The 18061-nt window shown below is 37.3% G+C and overlaps 3 protein-coding genes across 3 annotated transcripts in view; all 3 read right to left on the reverse strand.

Annotated features, from left to right (window-relative positions):
• Positions 1-18061, reverse strand: part of LOC140168731 (uncharacterized) — an 84887-nt gene that overhangs the window by 48797 nt on the left and 18029 nt on the right. The window lies entirely within an intron of this gene.
• The window catches only part of LOC140168450 (uncharacterized), a 62756-nt gene that overhangs the window by 10854 nt on the left and 33841 nt on the right, over positions 1-18061 (reverse strand). The gene's annotated exons all lie outside the window — the stretch shown is intronic.
• Positions 7237-8496, reverse strand: LOC140168451 (uncharacterized). Its single transcript, XM_072191850.1, has one exon. The coding sequence runs from the start codon at positions 8487-8489 to the stop codon at positions 7635-7637; it is 855 nt and encodes a 284-aa protein (XP_072047951.1). The 5' UTR covers positions 8490-8496; the 3' UTR covers positions 7237-7634.

Below are 18061 nucleotides of genomic sequence, written 5' to 3' on the forward strand. Positions count from 1 at the left end.
ATTCTGACTTTGTCAAACAATGTATTTCCCAGTATGTAATGCGTTGCTTCAATCTAGACTGTCTACAGCTAAAATGAGGCGTAGTCCCAATAGTAGACTAATATAGTCCCATCAGATGAATTATTTACCAATGAGATTATTAAACTATAGTATGTCCCAGAGATATATCTGCCATCTCATTGGTCATAAAGTCAGGCGTGTCTAGACCTGTCTATTCCGTACCAATTGCAATTATGTTTGGTAAATTCTATTCGAGAATATGTCGATAAAAATAATCTACTGAAGGAGAGCCTAATGTGTGCTGTGTTATAACGAGGCCTTTATGAAGCGCCTTATCAATGAGATCAAGGCGCTGTACAAAGAGACTTTAAAAATTACATCTTAAATTACAACTTACATTACACATACTAAAAACATTGCATACACTGTTAAGGGGGTACTACACCCTTCGATAAATTTGTGTCTATTTTTGCATTTTTCTCAAAAACTAATAACACAGTGGTAACAAAAGTTACGTATATTATAGGGGCAAGGAATCCAATTACTACACTGGAATTTCAGTGACCCAAGACAAGCGGTTCGTTATTTATGGTAAGAAAAGAGGTACCGCTAGAATGTACCTCATTTTCTATCATATATACTGAACCGCTTGTCTTTAGTCACTGAAATTTCAGTGTAGTAATTGGATTCCTTGCCCCAATAATATACATAACTTTTGTTACCAGTGTGTTATTATTTTTGAGAAAATGCAAAAATAGTCACGAATTTACCACAGGGGTGTAGTACCCCCTTAAGCAACAATTAAATATATACACATGCAAAAACATATATAAACAGGTGACAAGCTCACTATCAAGAGGCAAGTAGAAAATTAACATGTTGGAAAAAGATGGGTTTTGAGCGATTTCTTGAATCTATGGATGGAAGGGAGTTGGCGGATGTGAATGGGCAGAGAGTTCCAAAGGCGCGGTGCAGCTGCCGTGAAGGCTTTGTCCCCAAGTGTTCGTTTTGTGCGTGGTATGGCAAGACGTAACTTGTCGTCACCAGATCTCAAATTCTCTCTAGATGGAACATAAGGAATGAGATACTCGGTGAGATAAGACGGCAGTAGTCCATGGATACCTTTATAAGCCAGCAGCATGAGTTTGAAAACTATCCGGGATTCAAGAGGCAGCCAATGGAGTTCTCTGAGCAATGGAGGTGATGAATGTCTCCTATCCAATCTAAACACAATCCGCGCCGCCCTATTTTGCAGAGATTGAAGTTTCTTCAGATCTTTGGATGTGATGCCATACATCATAGCATTTGAATAGTCAAGTCTGGATAAAATCAGTGAGCGGACAAGTTTGTGGCAGCTATCAACAGTGATGTACCGACGGATCCTGTAGATGTTACGGAGGTGGAAATTGATGGACTTCGCCGTGTGTTTCACATGTCCTGTCATTGACATCGTCTGATCAAAGACAACACCAAGGTTTTTGATAACAAGAGATTGCAATATAGTGCTGCCACCAATATTAATGCAGATGTCCTTGATATATTTGATGTTATAGTTAGACGATGCTATAAAGAACTCGGTTTTTCACTGTTAAGTTTGAGCTTATTTCTAGTCATCCAATCACTGATTTCATTAATACAAGAAGAGAGTTTGTCAATGGCAAATTTGATATCACTTTCGGATTTAGCATTAAACGGTAAATAAAGCTGCACATCATCGGCATACATATGGTACTTGATCTTGTACTTCTGAATGATAGCACCAAGACAACATGTATACAAAACGAAGAAGAGCGGGCCAACCACAGAGCCCTGTGGAATCCCATAATGGAGAGCGTGATTGCTAGATGAAGCATCTCCGACGGATACGCGAAAAGAACGATTTTGAAGATAAGATGATATCCATGCCAAGGCTGTGCCACATATTCCATAGGTGTGCTTAAGCCGATTCAATAGGATGGCATGGTCTACCGTATCGAATGCGGCGGATAAATCGAGTAATACAACCGCAACAGCATTATTTTCGTCCATAGATCTTAGTATATCAGTTCTAACACGAAGGAGAGCAGTTTCTGTGCAATGCAGTTCTCTGTACGCGGATTGGAATGGTTCTAGGAGGCCGTGGGAATTGAGATGGTCTTTAATCTGGCTACACACGACCTTCTCTCCATTAACTTAGACACATAGCTTATATTTGACACTGGGCGGAAATTCTTTAAAACCTCTTTGTCGAGGGAAGGCTTCTTCAAGAGGGGGATACAATCGCCTCACGGAGCTTAGATGGAAAGACACCTGTACTTAAAGACACATTAATTATAGATGTTAACGGTTTACACAACAATTCAACGTTCTCTTTAAACAACCACAGAGGAATGGTATCTAAAGCACATGATTTGGGTGGCATAGATGATATGATTTTACACACCTCTTCAACAGTGACCTGGTTAAATGAAGACAAAGAAACATTTTTGCTTAAAAGATTCTGACAGTACTCTAAAGGCTTGCAATCTGGAAGAGCACTAGGTACACTATCAAGATCCTGCCTGATTTTAGAAACCTTTTCAACAAAGAATCTGGCAAATGAATTGCACATTTCATTCAAATTATCAAAGTCAGGAAGTTGTTTAGTAACATTGTTCAAGAGTTTGTTCAGAGTCACAAACATGTTCTTTTTGCTTGAATTCTCAAGTTGTTCTTGATAATAGTTTTCCTTGGCATGTTGTATGAGTTTACTAGTAACCTTAGTTTGTTCAACATAGTCATCATGATCACATTGGTTCTTATTTTTTAACCACTTTCTTTCACATTGTCTACGTTTACGTCTAGCATCTCTGATTGTTTCATCAAACCAGGGCGACGTGGGCTTGATACTGCGAGCACGCTGCCGCGGAGGTGCATGGGTGTTCAACACACTTAGAATAGAAGAGTCAAACTTCCCAAGCATCTCCTCAGCAGAGTCCTCACCAAAGTCCAGGTCGCTCAAACTTGATGCAAGGTCATTAGCAAATGAAACACTATCAATCCCCTTTATATTTCTAACATTACTTGAAACTTTCATAGGTTGGGGTTTCTCACAATTTATTGCACAGTTAATAAGTTCATGATCAGATCCTAGCGTTGGCAAGACTTGGCACTTAGTTACAAGATTTTCTTCATTGCGAGATATGATCAGGTCCAAAGTGTGTCCGTCCTTATGAGTAGACTGATGAACATGCTGTTGGAAACCATTTTCAGCGAGTGATTCTAGGAATCGAGCAGAATCAGGTTTGGATGGGAGGTCGACATGGATGTTAAAGTCGCCTAATAGTAAAGTCTTTACAGGGGCCATGCTAATTTCGTTGATGAATGCATCGAACTCCTCAAGAAATTGCGGCACTTTAAGGCCATTTTCTTTCGACGGAGGGGCGATACACTAGGATAAGTCTAATGCCAAGTTTCTTAATTATGACAGATGCATGTTCAAAAGATGGCGTATCAATGTCAGTTGGAGCTTTTTGAATATTAAGATTAGACTTGTATATGATCCCAATGCCACCATGCGGATCGAGTTTCCTAGGGAAATTCATGAATGAATACCCTTGTGGGAGCAATTCCCCAATCACAACACGGTCATTCTCAGCTAGCCATGTTTCTGTAATTACAAATACATCAGCATCATTGTCTACTATGTTGTCGAAAATTTGAATAGTTTTGTTGCATGCAGATCTTGCATTCCATAAGCGAAGATTAAGAAGTTTTTCATTGTGTTTGGGCAAACCGCGTAAGTTGTTCAAGTTCAAACCAGTCTGGCTAGTGATATTGGGTTCGACTCGCACGTTCTGAATAACAGGGATTGAATAAATCTGTTGTTTCTGACTTTTCGTCCCTTTCCTCTCTTCTTCCAGCGTTTATTCTTAACTTTACGGCTGGGTGGTTTGGGTCGTTCATGAAAAGGGCATGATCGCTTGAGTATATTCAAATCAGCATATAGCAAGATGCGTGCATAGGTTCTCAGTCATACCACAATCAATGTATAATTCAGTACCGGGTGGAGATGTTCTAAATGAAAGCAAATAATCACGGCTGTAACTAATACGCTCAATATTGCTCTTTGTATTATTCTCATGATGATTCGATCGATTCAGTGGTATTGATCAACAAACCAGTAAAGTTACTACGTGTTCTATGTGTACGTACCCATTCAACGCTAACATCCAGTAAATATAGTACAGAAATCGTCCACAAAATATGGAAAAATGAAGAACGATATCTCGGCAACACAAACATTTTGACGTTCCATGCACATAAAACAGTCCACAGTAAAAATAATGTACACTAAAATGCAGTAAAAACGGCGAAAATCGGTTAAAATTAGACCGACGATGCAGGAGCGACCTGACGGTGCTGGCATCAATCGATTAGTCGTTACTCTGATTCCCATTGAAAAAGCGTTATCCGACGGATCTGCAGTTGATCATTATGGTTATAACAGAATATGAATAGGCCCCTACTAATGGTCGCAAAGCGGTGACTATAATATACTTGAGAGATTTCAATTTCTTTCGTCAACGCTAACGTCTGCTATTAATGCCCACAAGACGGTGACTATAATAATAATACTTGAGTAATGTCAATTTCTTACGTCAACGCTAACGTCTACGTGCACTCCAAAATCAATTCATCAACGCTAACATCTACGCGAACGCCAATTATATCAATTCATCAACGCTAACGTCTACGCGAACGCCAATTATATCAATTCATCAACGCTAACGTCTACGCGAACGCCAATTATATCAATTTATCAACGCTAACGTCTACGCGAACGCCAATTATATCATTCAACAACGCTAACGTCTATGCGCATGCCAATTAAATCAATTCGTCAAAGCTAACGTCTATGCGAACGCCAATTAAATCATTTCGTCAACGCTAACGTCTACTCGAACGCCAATTTAATCAATTCTTATTGACAGATGTGTTGTTTTATAAACCAGATCAGACTCCAGCAAGTCCCTCATACACTCAAGTCTACTTCGTTGCAGTATCAAAATAGCACATTATTGGCTATGTAAACTGGTTCAACTGTACCTCTTTTTGAAGCACAGGATGACCAACACATAGAGAATTTACAAAATCTCATGATATTCTGCAAAGAGCAAACTAAAGCTTTCACCATTTTATACTCCTAAAAACCCATGCTCTATTAATAGACCATTCTGTCACATTACAACACTTCCTGTGGGTATTCCCCATGATGTCATATATTCACTTTATATTATCAGGGATTCCCCTAATGGTGTAATACACAGTGCACGTTCTGGAAAAGAAAATTTTCAAATATTCAAAATTAGAAATGATTCAATTTTTTAATCAACTTAATGAATGAGAGGGATTTCCCCTAATGTCTCATGAAATATCTCTTAATTTGTGTAAACAGAGATAAATAATCAACTTAAATTACTCAGGACACATCACAATAACACAGCAGCGATTTCAATTCAACAAAACCCAAACAAAGCCTAAATGCAAAAGATTGTTATTAATTTCACTATGTTGATGAGATACATCTTGCTGAAACGCCTTAAACAAAAGCGTGTTCCGATTCTAATGATCATCTTTCTTTATTTGTTACCACCAAGAGTCAAGAGCCTCTAAAACTCATAAGTTCAACCAAGAAAAATAAAATGTAATGCAGAAACAAAATGAAAACTAAGGGGTGCTTATTGTTCAACTTTCATTGTGCGATATTTGGATGGTTAACCACTCTTGACACCCCTGTTGCTTTAAGATATTGATTCATTGATTAATTTTATTTGGTTACATATAGGCCTAAGCATGAAAAAATAGGAAATATATATTATTCTTAGTCAGTGGGAGTGGTCTATACGTAGACACATAATCTGATTGGACAATCGCATGATTTTGGGTGTCGTCTATCAGGCCGTAGACGACCCCACGTCATCATAAGTGTTGATAACGCGTAACACGCTCGTAGAGGTGCGCGCATGTATTGCGTTGTATGCGTAGACGCAGTGCGGAATACTCGCACGCGCTAGCAGTACGCGCAACAAAAGATGTGAAGTTGTAAACAAGTTTCGTTCATTTTAGGAAAAGGGGAGTTTTTATGATGGTATCTTAATTTTTGCTTTAAAAAATAGTTTACAGTTATTAAAATAAAATTTAACTGACTAAGAATGAGAATAAACGATAGGAATTTTTATTTTGCCTACCTATGATAGACGACAGGCAGGTCAATATTTTTATCGTAGTGGATACCGGCTGCGCCGGCATCCACTACTCAAAATATTGGACCTGCCTGTCGTCTATCACACGGTAGAGGATAGGCAAAATAAAAATTCCTATCGTTTATTCTCTAATTAAAAATTTAAAATATATTACATATGACATATAAAAGAAAAACATAATAGTGAAAATAAAACACACTATACCATATAGGAACAAGGAACCAGGATAACCCATAGAAAGTTTCAGGCGTATTTACAATTGTAAATCGATTTTAGCAGAAATGGCAGAGAATAAATAACAAAAGGAGACCCCATTGGAAATTAGCCATTACTGAGATGATTCCCTTTTGCACCCTAGCACATTAAAAAAAAAATTCAGACTACCAAATTCGGCTTTACCAATATGTGTCCGGGTTTCCAGGTTGAAAATATAGCGCACCGTTTTATTTTGAGTGATTTGAAGTTTGTTTTTGTTATTCGCCGTAAAAGTGATGATGTAACAGGTGCTATGGCAATTAAGCCTGTTACATCATCACTTTTACGGCGAATAACACAATAAAAAATAAATGCGTATGAAGAGCTTAGCTGCAAAAAGTCCAGAATATCATGTTACTCATTTACGCTATAAATTTAATGAGCAAGGAGCAAATACTTTATCCAACTTGCATTGTTTAAAAAAAAAAAGGTATACAGTAGCTTACAGTCATAGGCCAAAAAAAAATTGTTTGTTTGTCCACGTCCGACCGACCGTGTACCCTGGTCCCGACCGTGTCTTTTTTTTTTTTTTTTTTTTAAATTTTTTTTTTTTTTTTTTGGATTTTTTTTTGTATGGCATCGATGGGACACCGTATAAAACAGTGGTTAGTATAAATTAAAGAAAGAAAATGCAAAGAAAATGAACAGTATAACATGCAGAACCATCTCAAGAGTTAAACCAGTAAAGTGCTGTGTGTTTTGACTTATTCACCAGTCTTCAAATTGTCCGTTTCAAGTGCAATGTCTAAAAAAAAAAAAAAAAAAAAATCCGACCTACCGACTCAACTGTTTCATAAGCCTCTATGGACAAACAAACAATTTTTTTTGGGCCTAATTATTGACTAGTTATTCAATGAATCAATAAAGCAATGAGTGACATGTAATCATGCACGTTTTGTATCTTATCTCGTCATATTGCTATTTTTTGCAAGGTACAAGATAAGGCAGCTATTACAACAACAACAACTTAGCACTTGGGATGAGTTCATAGAGGGAAGAAAATTTGGAAATTTAAATATGCGGCTTATAAGCAACTATATTCCATAAACATATTTAAAGGTCCGTAACCCGATCGACAGCATCATTCGTCGTGATAATACAAGAAAATGGTGACACTTGTCCATTCTACCGATATCTTTTCCACGAAGAATCGTTTTATTCAGCATACAGTAAGAATCCATTAAATGAAGTCAATTTCTCATCACTAGTGGAGTACACTTGTTCTCCATTATTCAGGAATTTCAACCATACTTGATTGCCCACTGACAACTGCATCATGGCCACGTTGTTAGAAGAACGGTAATTAACCGTCGAACTATCATCACTTTCATGATTTCTTACTGTAGTGATAATATCGTTGTCTTTCACTAATCCAATATTTGGATCTTGGTTATTATAAGCACTGGAAATCGTGAACATGAACACATAGGTGCCGCTAATTGTACACGTAAACTTGTCCGTAATTAAATTAAAATCAGAGCCAATGTTGACCTCTTCATTGTCAAACGCGAGAACATCATCAACGTTGCCAGTTTGGCTAGATGTCTTGAAGACAGAGAACGCAGATTTTTGTACTTGTGGCATGTCTCCAGTGCTTCCTTTGGGTCCAGGAGGTCCGGGTTGACCATCATTACCCGGTTGTCCATCTGCACCTGATTGTCCATCAGCTCCTGCATGACCGTGCGCCCCCTTTGGCCCTACTTTACCGGGAAAACCTTGTAGTCCTCGATCTCCTCTTACACCAGCAGGGCCCTGTGGGCCAGGTGGACCCCTTTCTCCAATTGGCCCAGGCACTCCAACCTCACCCTTCATGCCCATTCCACCTCTCAAGCCATCTCGTCCAGGCAAGCCATTTGATCCAGGTATTCCTGCTGACCCAGGTACGCCAGGTATCCCAGCTGGCCCTTGACAACATGAGTTACATGGAACTGGTTGAACTCCATCAGGTGCAACTGTTGAGAGGCTACCAATAACATGGACGAAAATAAGAAGCAGGCTCAAGTATGCCATATCAGAAACCTGTTGAAAGAAAATTAGTTATCATTAGTGACTACCCAGCAAACACAAAACGTTTTCGACATCATTCGCAAAAGGTTATAAAAGGTTGTCAGAAAACGTTTAAATGTCGGGTTATATAAACGGTATATTAAGAGTATGAAACGTTTTCATAACCTTAAAAAACATTTTTTGATAATCTACTGCTCAGCAAACAAAAATGTTTTACAAAAAACGTTTAAATGTCGGGTTATATAAAGGGTATAAAAACGTTTTAATAACATTCCATAAACATTCTTGAAAACTTGATACAAAACATTCTAAACAGAATGTTATTTTGGGGTCGAAAAAATATTTTGCGAAAAATGTTTGCCCAAAATATTTTCAATAACGTTTTAAAAACGTTTTCATGACCTTTATATAACCCGACATTTAAATGTTATTAAAAGGTTTTGAAATAAACATTTTAAGAACATTTCTGTGTTTGCTGGGTTCAAATATTTTTACATAATGTTATTTAAGTATTGACACAATATTTGGCAAAAATGTTTGCAAAAATGTTTACAATAACGTTTTTTGAAAACATTTAAAAATATTGTTGTAGTGTGTTTTCATACAAAACGTTTTAAAACGTTATCATGACCTTTATATAACCCGACATTTTAATGTTATTAAAACGTTTTTACCTAAGCCAAAATATAACTTATTTAAAACGTTTTTAAAACGTTTTTGTGTTTGCTGGGTAGATTTGCTTTTTACAGGAAAAGGCCGATTGTTGAAAAGATCAAAGACCTTCTACCAGTCCTGTATTCACTATTTATAAATAGCTATTTATATATCACCATGGGGTACATGAGCGCAGCCATTACACAACATCGTATCACCAAAGAGTATCTAGATAAGCATTCACTCCATAATAGGAAAACAAGATGTCGGTATTCATGAATTTTCACAAATGTGTGTCGGGAGATAATTGTGTAAAACAATTGTTTGATAGCAAATGTGCTTTCTATTTGTTTACATTATGGTGGTCATAATTATTTGTCTTGGCAAATGATGTATTGGTAAACTTGGTGTTTGTTAGTCATTCTGCATGTTATTGTTTTCAGAGACTCACCGAGAACACGAAATACACTTCATCATAAAGTGTATACTTTTGCCAGTACCGTTTTTCAACGCCTGCCAAAACCTCTGCCATAACATCGATGCGATGACTGCAACACATTTGTCAGCAGATGTATCAGATTGTGCAGCAGTCTCACCATCCATTACCTCAGGCAGTGCATGTATTGTCTTTGGTACTCCTTCAAGGATTGATATTAAGCTAGTCTTGAATGTAGTATGAAGAAAGAAACAAACAGCTGCAAACAAAGATCTTGGTACAACTGAACACTCATTGGTGTCAACCGCCTCTCTTAAGTCAATATCTCGTGCTCTCGAGACAATAAGCAAGCGATCAGAGAGTTCCCATCCCTGAGTTATATTGACTTTCACTTTCATCCCAGCTGATGACCACATCTTGAGCTGCAGCATTTCATTGGAGCCTACAAATTCACATTTCCGGTTGTGATTCTGTCTTGAAGATATTGGGCGCGGGCAAATGTTTCTTTTTCTTATTGGAATTCGTCAGGCATAATTACTTTTGTAACGAAGTTGATCACTTTGTCACATTCATTTGCAAACAAACTTTCTGAAATGGTTGATGATATGCGTGAAGAGAGCAGCATTCTCCTGCTGAAGCTTGGCCGTTGCTTATGTGTTCATTGTGTGTTTTTGCTTTATCTGTGTGGTTATATCAGCAACTGTCTCTGCTTCTGTTTCTATACAAGCAAATTCAGGAGCAACCAGGAAAAACTTGTGTGGGAATCTGGTACAAAAGCACTTATGCCTCGGCTACAAAATGTGTTGCAGTCATTGACAGTATAGTTTAATATCTCTAATCACGAGATACACTAAAAATATTAAAACGAGCTCTGACTTAGCATAAAATAGCAAGCCATTTTATAGAACGATACTGGCAAAAGTACGATGAGTCGGTGACTATGATGAAGTGCATTTGCATTAGAGATGTAGAAGGTCTCTCATGTTTCCAAGAAGAAAGCTAATTCTACATTGTATTAATGTCTCAGCACATGTCCATCTAGATTTATTCCCCAGAAACAGATGTCCTAGTCTTAGCCATTAGAATGCTACCCAAATATTTGTAAATATAATCTTTTGTGACAGTTGCAGAAAACCGTAGGGTAATACCTACAAAGGTTTGAGTGTCGGAAAGGCAGCATCTCTCTCTGGATTCCACGCACTATTGGGACATCACTTGGAGATTTGCTAGCAAGGTAAAGCTGCAGTTTTGGCAGACGCTGAAAGAACTTGACTCAGATAATGATATAGTGTATGCACTTTCACAGCTTGGTGTAGCAGAGAGATGCATCCGATGCAGTCTTGTCTGCCATTGAAGCATTTAGTAAGTTGTAATTTGCCTCGCACAGTTTTAACAAATGTAGCTGATGTTAGGTGGTGGCTCTTGAAAAAGCTGCCGCCAATTTGCCTCCCGCTCCATCCAGCTAGCAGCAGCAGTGACCCATTTGTTGAAATGTGAATTTTTTTAGTCAAAATGTGACAATAATTGCTGCAATTAGTAGTGCCGAAGGAATAATAGACTGAACTGTACCATATTTTGTGGCTGTTCTATTGAGTCAAATGAATGTGAGAAAAAGAATGCGTCCCTATGTGTGTGTATGGGGTTAATTACCATAATACCGTTTAATCCTTGATGTATTACAAAGCAAGTTCAGAGAAGGGTACAAGTGGAGAGTGTGGAGTAAAGTGTACAAGTGCAGTAACTTGTGCAAATGACTGAAAGTTGCAAAAGTGAAATTAAAATGCATTTTCAATTCATTAGTAATTTACAAATATGTGAGCATTTCTCATTACAGGAGCAGAACTTTATACGACATTCAGAGCTAGAGTCATTGTTATCAATAGACCATAAATGGCAGCCATTTTGAAATTCCAGATAGCTGTTATGTCATTGTTCCCCTAGCAATCTGGCACCATGTTTTTGAACTTGTTGGTATTGAGAATGTGGATATTACCACTAAAATGAGACTCGTAGGTTGTTCACAACTCCAGTTATAGTGAAAAAGGTTATAATGGCAGCCATTTTGAAGATGACTGCCAGTCTCATTGTACCCCTAGCAATCTGGCACCATATTTTTTGAATTGGTTGGTATTGACAATGTGGGTATTACCGCTAAAATGAGACTCATAGGATAGTCGCAGCTCAAGTTATAGTAAAAAAAAATTAAAATGGCAGCCATTTTGAAAATCAAGATGGCTGCCAATCTTATTGTTCCTCTAGCAAGTTGGCATCATGTTTATTGGCCTCATAGGTATTGGAAATGTAGGTATTGCCACCAAAATTAGCCTCATAGGATGTTCACAACTCGGATTATAGTAAAAATAATATCAAAAATGGTGGCCATTTTGAAAATCAAGATGGCCACCCTCTGCCACACCCAATGAGGTAGAAAGGATAGAAGAGTGCCCTGCTCGCCGAATCTGTGAAGCAGGTTTGGGTCCCGGTTTGGGTGCTGTATAGATCACAAAGTTGAACAAATCATGTATTAAAACGTATTAAATTTCCCAGTATACCATTGTCTTTATCAAAAAATTGCTGAATTATAAAGGCAAACACGCCTGAATCTGGTATTTCATCAGTGTTGCCACGCTAAACAACTCTACCACTTTACGAAATTTCGCCTTCAGTCGCCGTTCCTGTAGCACCGCATGGCAACGGGCGAATGAACTAGATTTAGGAGCGTGCTTGCCTTTATTATTCAGCAATTTTTTGAAAAAAAAAGGTACACAGTAAAGTTGAATATGCTAAAACAAGTAATATATTTAATTTTATTAATCCATACATGCTAGAGTAAATTCAGTTTCCATTATAGTTGTATTTGATGCTGATTTTGTTAGGTCCCTTCATTTCATAATGGCTTATTCAGTGTGTGATTGTCAATGAAACGGCAACGTACCAGCTCGAGCTCAGCGATCTATGTTTTTCTACGTCATTGGCCACACCTCAGATTTGTCCACCAAAACTGTTCTTGCTCTTTGGGACCTATAGACGGTATCTAGTTATTTCACAACACTTCTGTCTGGTTTTGATGACGTCACCAAACTTTCTTGTTGCCGAGAATTTAGACCAGACAGAAGTGTTGCCGGTTCTAAAAACATCTAGAAACACCAGTACCAGAGTGAACAAGATTCCTGATAGGAATTGAAATATTTCTGAGTGAGTATCAGTTTATTGGATCTGAAAAAGAAACTTTATCAATCTTATATTGTTCTCCCATTTTTGGTCATTTTGCTATTGGAACAGAGCAAACAGTGGACCTGTGTTGATTTTTGGGGCATACTTTAGTATGTATTTTGTGTAAAATCCCGTTGCAGTACATGTTTCTCGCAAACTCCTAATAATGAAGCTCAACTTGATCCATTTAATCCACTTTGAATAAAAAAGTATAGAGGCAAACCAGATCGCTGACCAGCATTATAGTTTAAGATAGTTTACCACAAATCCGCAAACTAAAAGAAGCACTGCAGTAATTAATACATATTGTTTTATTATAACTGATGCACTCGAAGCATATGATGGATAATTAAGTTCGTGCAAATGCATTCGTCAAAATTATCGCTCTAGTCATGGAGTTTATTGCCTCTAGGTCTAGTGCGAATATCTTGACAAATGTACTCAGTAAATTATCCTTATCATAACATATATCATTCCGTTCTTGATTGAAGAGGCTCGTCAGGTCTGCTAATTAATCAGCTAATTTAGAGGTCTTTTGCCAAGACTAACAGAAAAAACTTACGTTTTCCTGTTGGTAGTTTCGCCAGAAACCTTCGGGCTTTCTCAAAGCGTTGATGATGTTATTGAGCCATCAGCGTGGAGCGCGAACATTGATCGTGTATTTTGATTTTTCTAGAAGTGTTTTTCTTGCCTCCAACGTTGGTCTTGAGAAGAGGATTAAAGATGTGAAAGAATGTCCCCTCGTCTTTGTCAATGCAGTTGCACCCTCTCTGGCGTATCCATATTGCTTCTTTAATACCCATCTTGCTCTGCAATTTTCTTCGCTAACAATAATTGATTAACTGTTCCAGTTTATTATACGATTTTCGCTGGACACATGATCAGTAATTGTGGATTTTATTAAGAATTTTCGTCAGCGATTCTGTTTCTTTAGAGCGGGTATATTTATAATGGGCTAGCTTCTCTGCTTCCCTTTTGTGCTTACTCATGTGGACAGCGAAGTGTCTTTTAGTCGCACCGATGTTTGTATTGGAGCAATTCACGGATCTTTCTTTCTCTGCAGTTCATGAATTATTGATAGAGAAAATAATCGCAGGGGACGATGGGTCAAAGAAGCAATATGGGTATGCAAGAGAGGGGACAACACCATGAACAGAGACGAGAGGACATTCTTTAAGTCACTTCTTTGATCCTCTACTCCAGACCAACGTTGAAGACAGGAGTAACACACCCAGAAAATCAAAACATCCGGTCATGGTTCCCGCTCAATAACATTATCAACGCTCTAAGAAAGCCGGAAGGTTTCTGGCAAAAGTGTCAGCGGAAAAAACGCAAATTTGTCTGTTGGGCTTGGTAAAAGAATTCTAAATTAACTACCGTATTCCGTCCTACGTGGTTGCGCACTAAAATACTCAAAACGTAAATTGTCTGACAGTACGCTTTTTTAGGGACACCCTGTATACTCTGCACACAGAAAACTAATGTGGGACACCATTACATTGTGACCATCTATGAAGCTTTTTTTACCGACGGTACGGTTTTTTCAGAAACACCCTGTATACTCTGCACCCAGTAAACTAATGTGGGACAGTACTTTCAGAGACACCCTGTATACTCTGTACCCAGTAAACTAATGCGGGACAGTTTTTTGAAAGACACCCTGTATACTCGGCACGCAGAAAACAAGAAGCTTTTTGCAATACTTCAATTGATAATAAATCATTCTTGTTTCATATATTCATGTCATTTAGTTTAGTTGCGTTATTTTGGTGTAAAATAAAATGATTTTGCTGACTGCTACGATTTAACGGGGACACCATAGGCGTGACATTCGGTGTCCCCGTTACATTGTGACTTATATCTGTGAATTTGTCAGGCACTTGCACTATAATGCAACATTATAAGAAGCATAACGGGGACACCACATAGGTGTGACATTCGGTGTCCCCGTCATATATTGACTTACATCTGTGATTTTGTCAGGAACTTGCACTATAATGCACCATAATAAGAACTTTTTTTGTTGATGTAGTAGGCATCATGTTTAATACAACAAAGTAAAGTAAATATTTATAAATATATTTAAAATAGAAGTTACAGTAGGGTATCCCCAATACATCATTACCATTGATTTTCTATAAAATTGAATAGATTGAACATAACGTCGTGTACTTGCCTATGTTGTCGAAAACCAATTGGATTCTGTCTCAGTCACAACAATATAATTCCCAGTTAGTATGTAATGCGTTGCTTCAATCTAGACCGTCTACAGCTAAAATTAGGCGTAGTCCCAATAGTAGACCAATATAGTCCCATCAGATGAATTATTTACCAATGATATTATTAAACTATAGTGTGTCCCAAAGATATATCTGCCATCTCATTCGTCATAAAGTCAGGCGTGTCTAGACCTGTCTTTTTCCGTATCAATTGCAATTAGGTTTGGTAAATTCTTTTCAAGAAGATGTCAATAAAAATAATCTACTAGAGGAGAGCCTAATGTGTGCTTTGTCATAACAGAATATGAATAGGCCCTATTAATGGCCGCAAAGCGGGGATTATAATAATAATACTTCAATTTGTTTCATCAAGATAAAGGAAAGAAAGATAAAAGAAAATTGAAATCCCCAATAGTGACAGTCCTTTTGTGTGGCAATCCTATTGACACGAAATAAAAGGAGGCATATCTGCTCTACGTATTACATGGTAGTCATTTTTCTAGAAGTTTAAACTGACTTTCAACACAACAAATTCAACTAATCTTGAATTTTCGATGTCTGACACACATCTTCATCAGAAGAGTCCTAATATGTTGCGATGGACATCGAACATTCAAGGTTAGTTAAATTTGTTTATCACTAGCACGTATGAATTTACATTCGAGTATGGTAGTCATAATTATTTGCGACAATTATTAAATGTGACTACATTTTATCGAGACACACTATATGCCTATTATTACCCAATGTATTAATGTGATCCGCTCCCACAAAGCACAGAACAAGTCAGCAGACTCCATTTAGTGCTATGCATTTGTTTAATTTGATTACTTTAGATCTTATAATTACATCGGCACTATGTAACCCCTACAAATTATATACTAGTCTTTAAAAGTATAAGCGGTACAAAAACAAATTTGGTATAATTTTAGAGCCAATGCTATTTATAGCAATATCAAAATCGAAAACAAAAAAATCCCAAACATTTGACATGTTCCGGGTTTTGTGAGAACAGATGTGAGTCACAAATGTAATCATTCATCCATGTTTTTGACATGACAGCGTGCGTTTGCCAATAATGTTTAATCGTTTTATCATGTGTGCTATAAAGAATTTCTCGGTAAACGATGTCTGGTTTTACCTTTTGCTACCGTTTAACATTTAAACGTGAATGTTTCAACATGTATTCTCATGTGCCCTGTATAATAGGTGTTTTATTGGTAGCTATGTAACTTCTCGTGAATGCGAATGTAATTTAATGAAGGAAATAATACACAAATAAAAAATAAAAATAGACCAGCTAAATGAAACTGTGATTCAATTTCAGTTAGACATCTAAAAAAATAGTTTTTATTCTAAAAACATCTTGACTAAGTAAATAAAGCATATTTAGAAAAAAAGTTAAATATACCGGGTGTCCCAAAAAGGTGATTTTGAAAATAATATTAATTTTAACAAATAAATATACATGTAAATGTCCTTTTTATGACATAATCTATGTACCCGCTACTAGTACCCCCTGTGAATGTCAAGTTCACAGCTATACGTAATCCGCATTCCAAGCATTCCTGAGCAAGCTGTTTACGTAACATAATGCAACACGAATTTCTTTACCACCGTTGTAGTCACCGTAAATGTGGCGGGGCATTTGAGTAGGCCAAGCCATAGCATGGAAGATGCAGTATTCTATTCCGATTAATAGAGATTCTATTACCCCCACGACCCATTATTCAAAATCGCGCACTGTGACTTGTTGAAACGCGTCGGCTGCGCCTCACCCATTATTTACGTTTTTACTGCCTCGGACACATTATTTGCGTGTAAAGGATAATGCATTACCCTTTATTTCTTAAATAAAACTTGTTCAGTTTCATTTCAAGAGTTAAGTCTCTTAAGTTATAAGTATATAACACAGCAGCGATTTCAATTCAACAAAACCCGAAAAAAAAGCATAAATGCAAATCTAAAATTAGAAATGATTCAATTTGTTGTTGCTTAATTTGATGCCTAAAATGTCTCATGAAATAGATTTTAATTGTAAACAAAGATATATAATCACATTAAATTACTCAGGGCACATCACAATACACATCAACTGCGGTAATACTATATAATATTTAAAAGCCATTAAATATATTTATATACCTTAAGCAAATATATGTATTTGATACATTTACCTAACAGTAACGTTTTGCTGTGCGATATTGACGTCGTACATCAACGTTTTTGTCTTTCACAATACTTATTACAGATGCCTTCTCTCTAATCACAATTTGACAAATACATTGCATAACAACTTCATTATACACAAGGAAAGGATGATATGATGATGATATGTGCTTGACCTGACTGCGTCATGAGCTTGTGAAACAGTAGCGCTAGTATATAATTATGAGATAATTTAATTAAATTAGAAGAATTTTTGACTTCAACATTAAAATTTGACCGCTTACCCCCCCATCAATTTGAAAATTGTGAAAATCCCATTGGAAAATTGATGAAAAATGGCTTGTGTTCCCACAGTCATTCTTGATGCCCCCATCCCTCCCCCACCCCGCGCAAAGGGCAAAGGGCAGGGGGGGCACAGCTCCTTCCCCCCCACTTTTGTCAGTCAGTCTGGGGAAATGCTACCCAATTACAGGGAGCAAAGTGATATGAAATGTTTTGAGCAGTCAGGGGAATTGAGACCTTTGCCCCCTGCGTATGCCACTGATTCTCTATACACATCAAATACTAATACCTCCACCCCTCTCTTGACCTACCCCCATCCCCTCTCTTGACTTACCCCCTCTCTTGACCTACCCCATCATGCATACCACTTAAAAATTTGATTTAAAACATTTTGAACAACTTTTCTGGATAAGATGTGACAGTATCAGGTCTCAAATTTTTGGGGCACCCATTAAACCTGTCATGAAGTTGAGAAATTGATTTTGAGTTGAAGTACAAAATGTACATGAAAGTGGTATTTGTATGTGCATGATAGTGTGAACTTCAACTAACCATAAATCTGCTTATGGATATCCTATGCAGTCAAAATTATATAAATTTAT

The sequence above is a fragment of the Amphiura filiformis genome, chromosome 13 (assembly GCF_039555335.1).
Source record: "Amphiura filiformis chromosome 13, Afil_fr2py, whole genome shotgun sequence".
NCBI lineage: Eukaryota > Metazoa > Echinodermata > Ophiuroidea > Amphilepidida > Amphiuridae > Amphiura > Amphiura filiformis.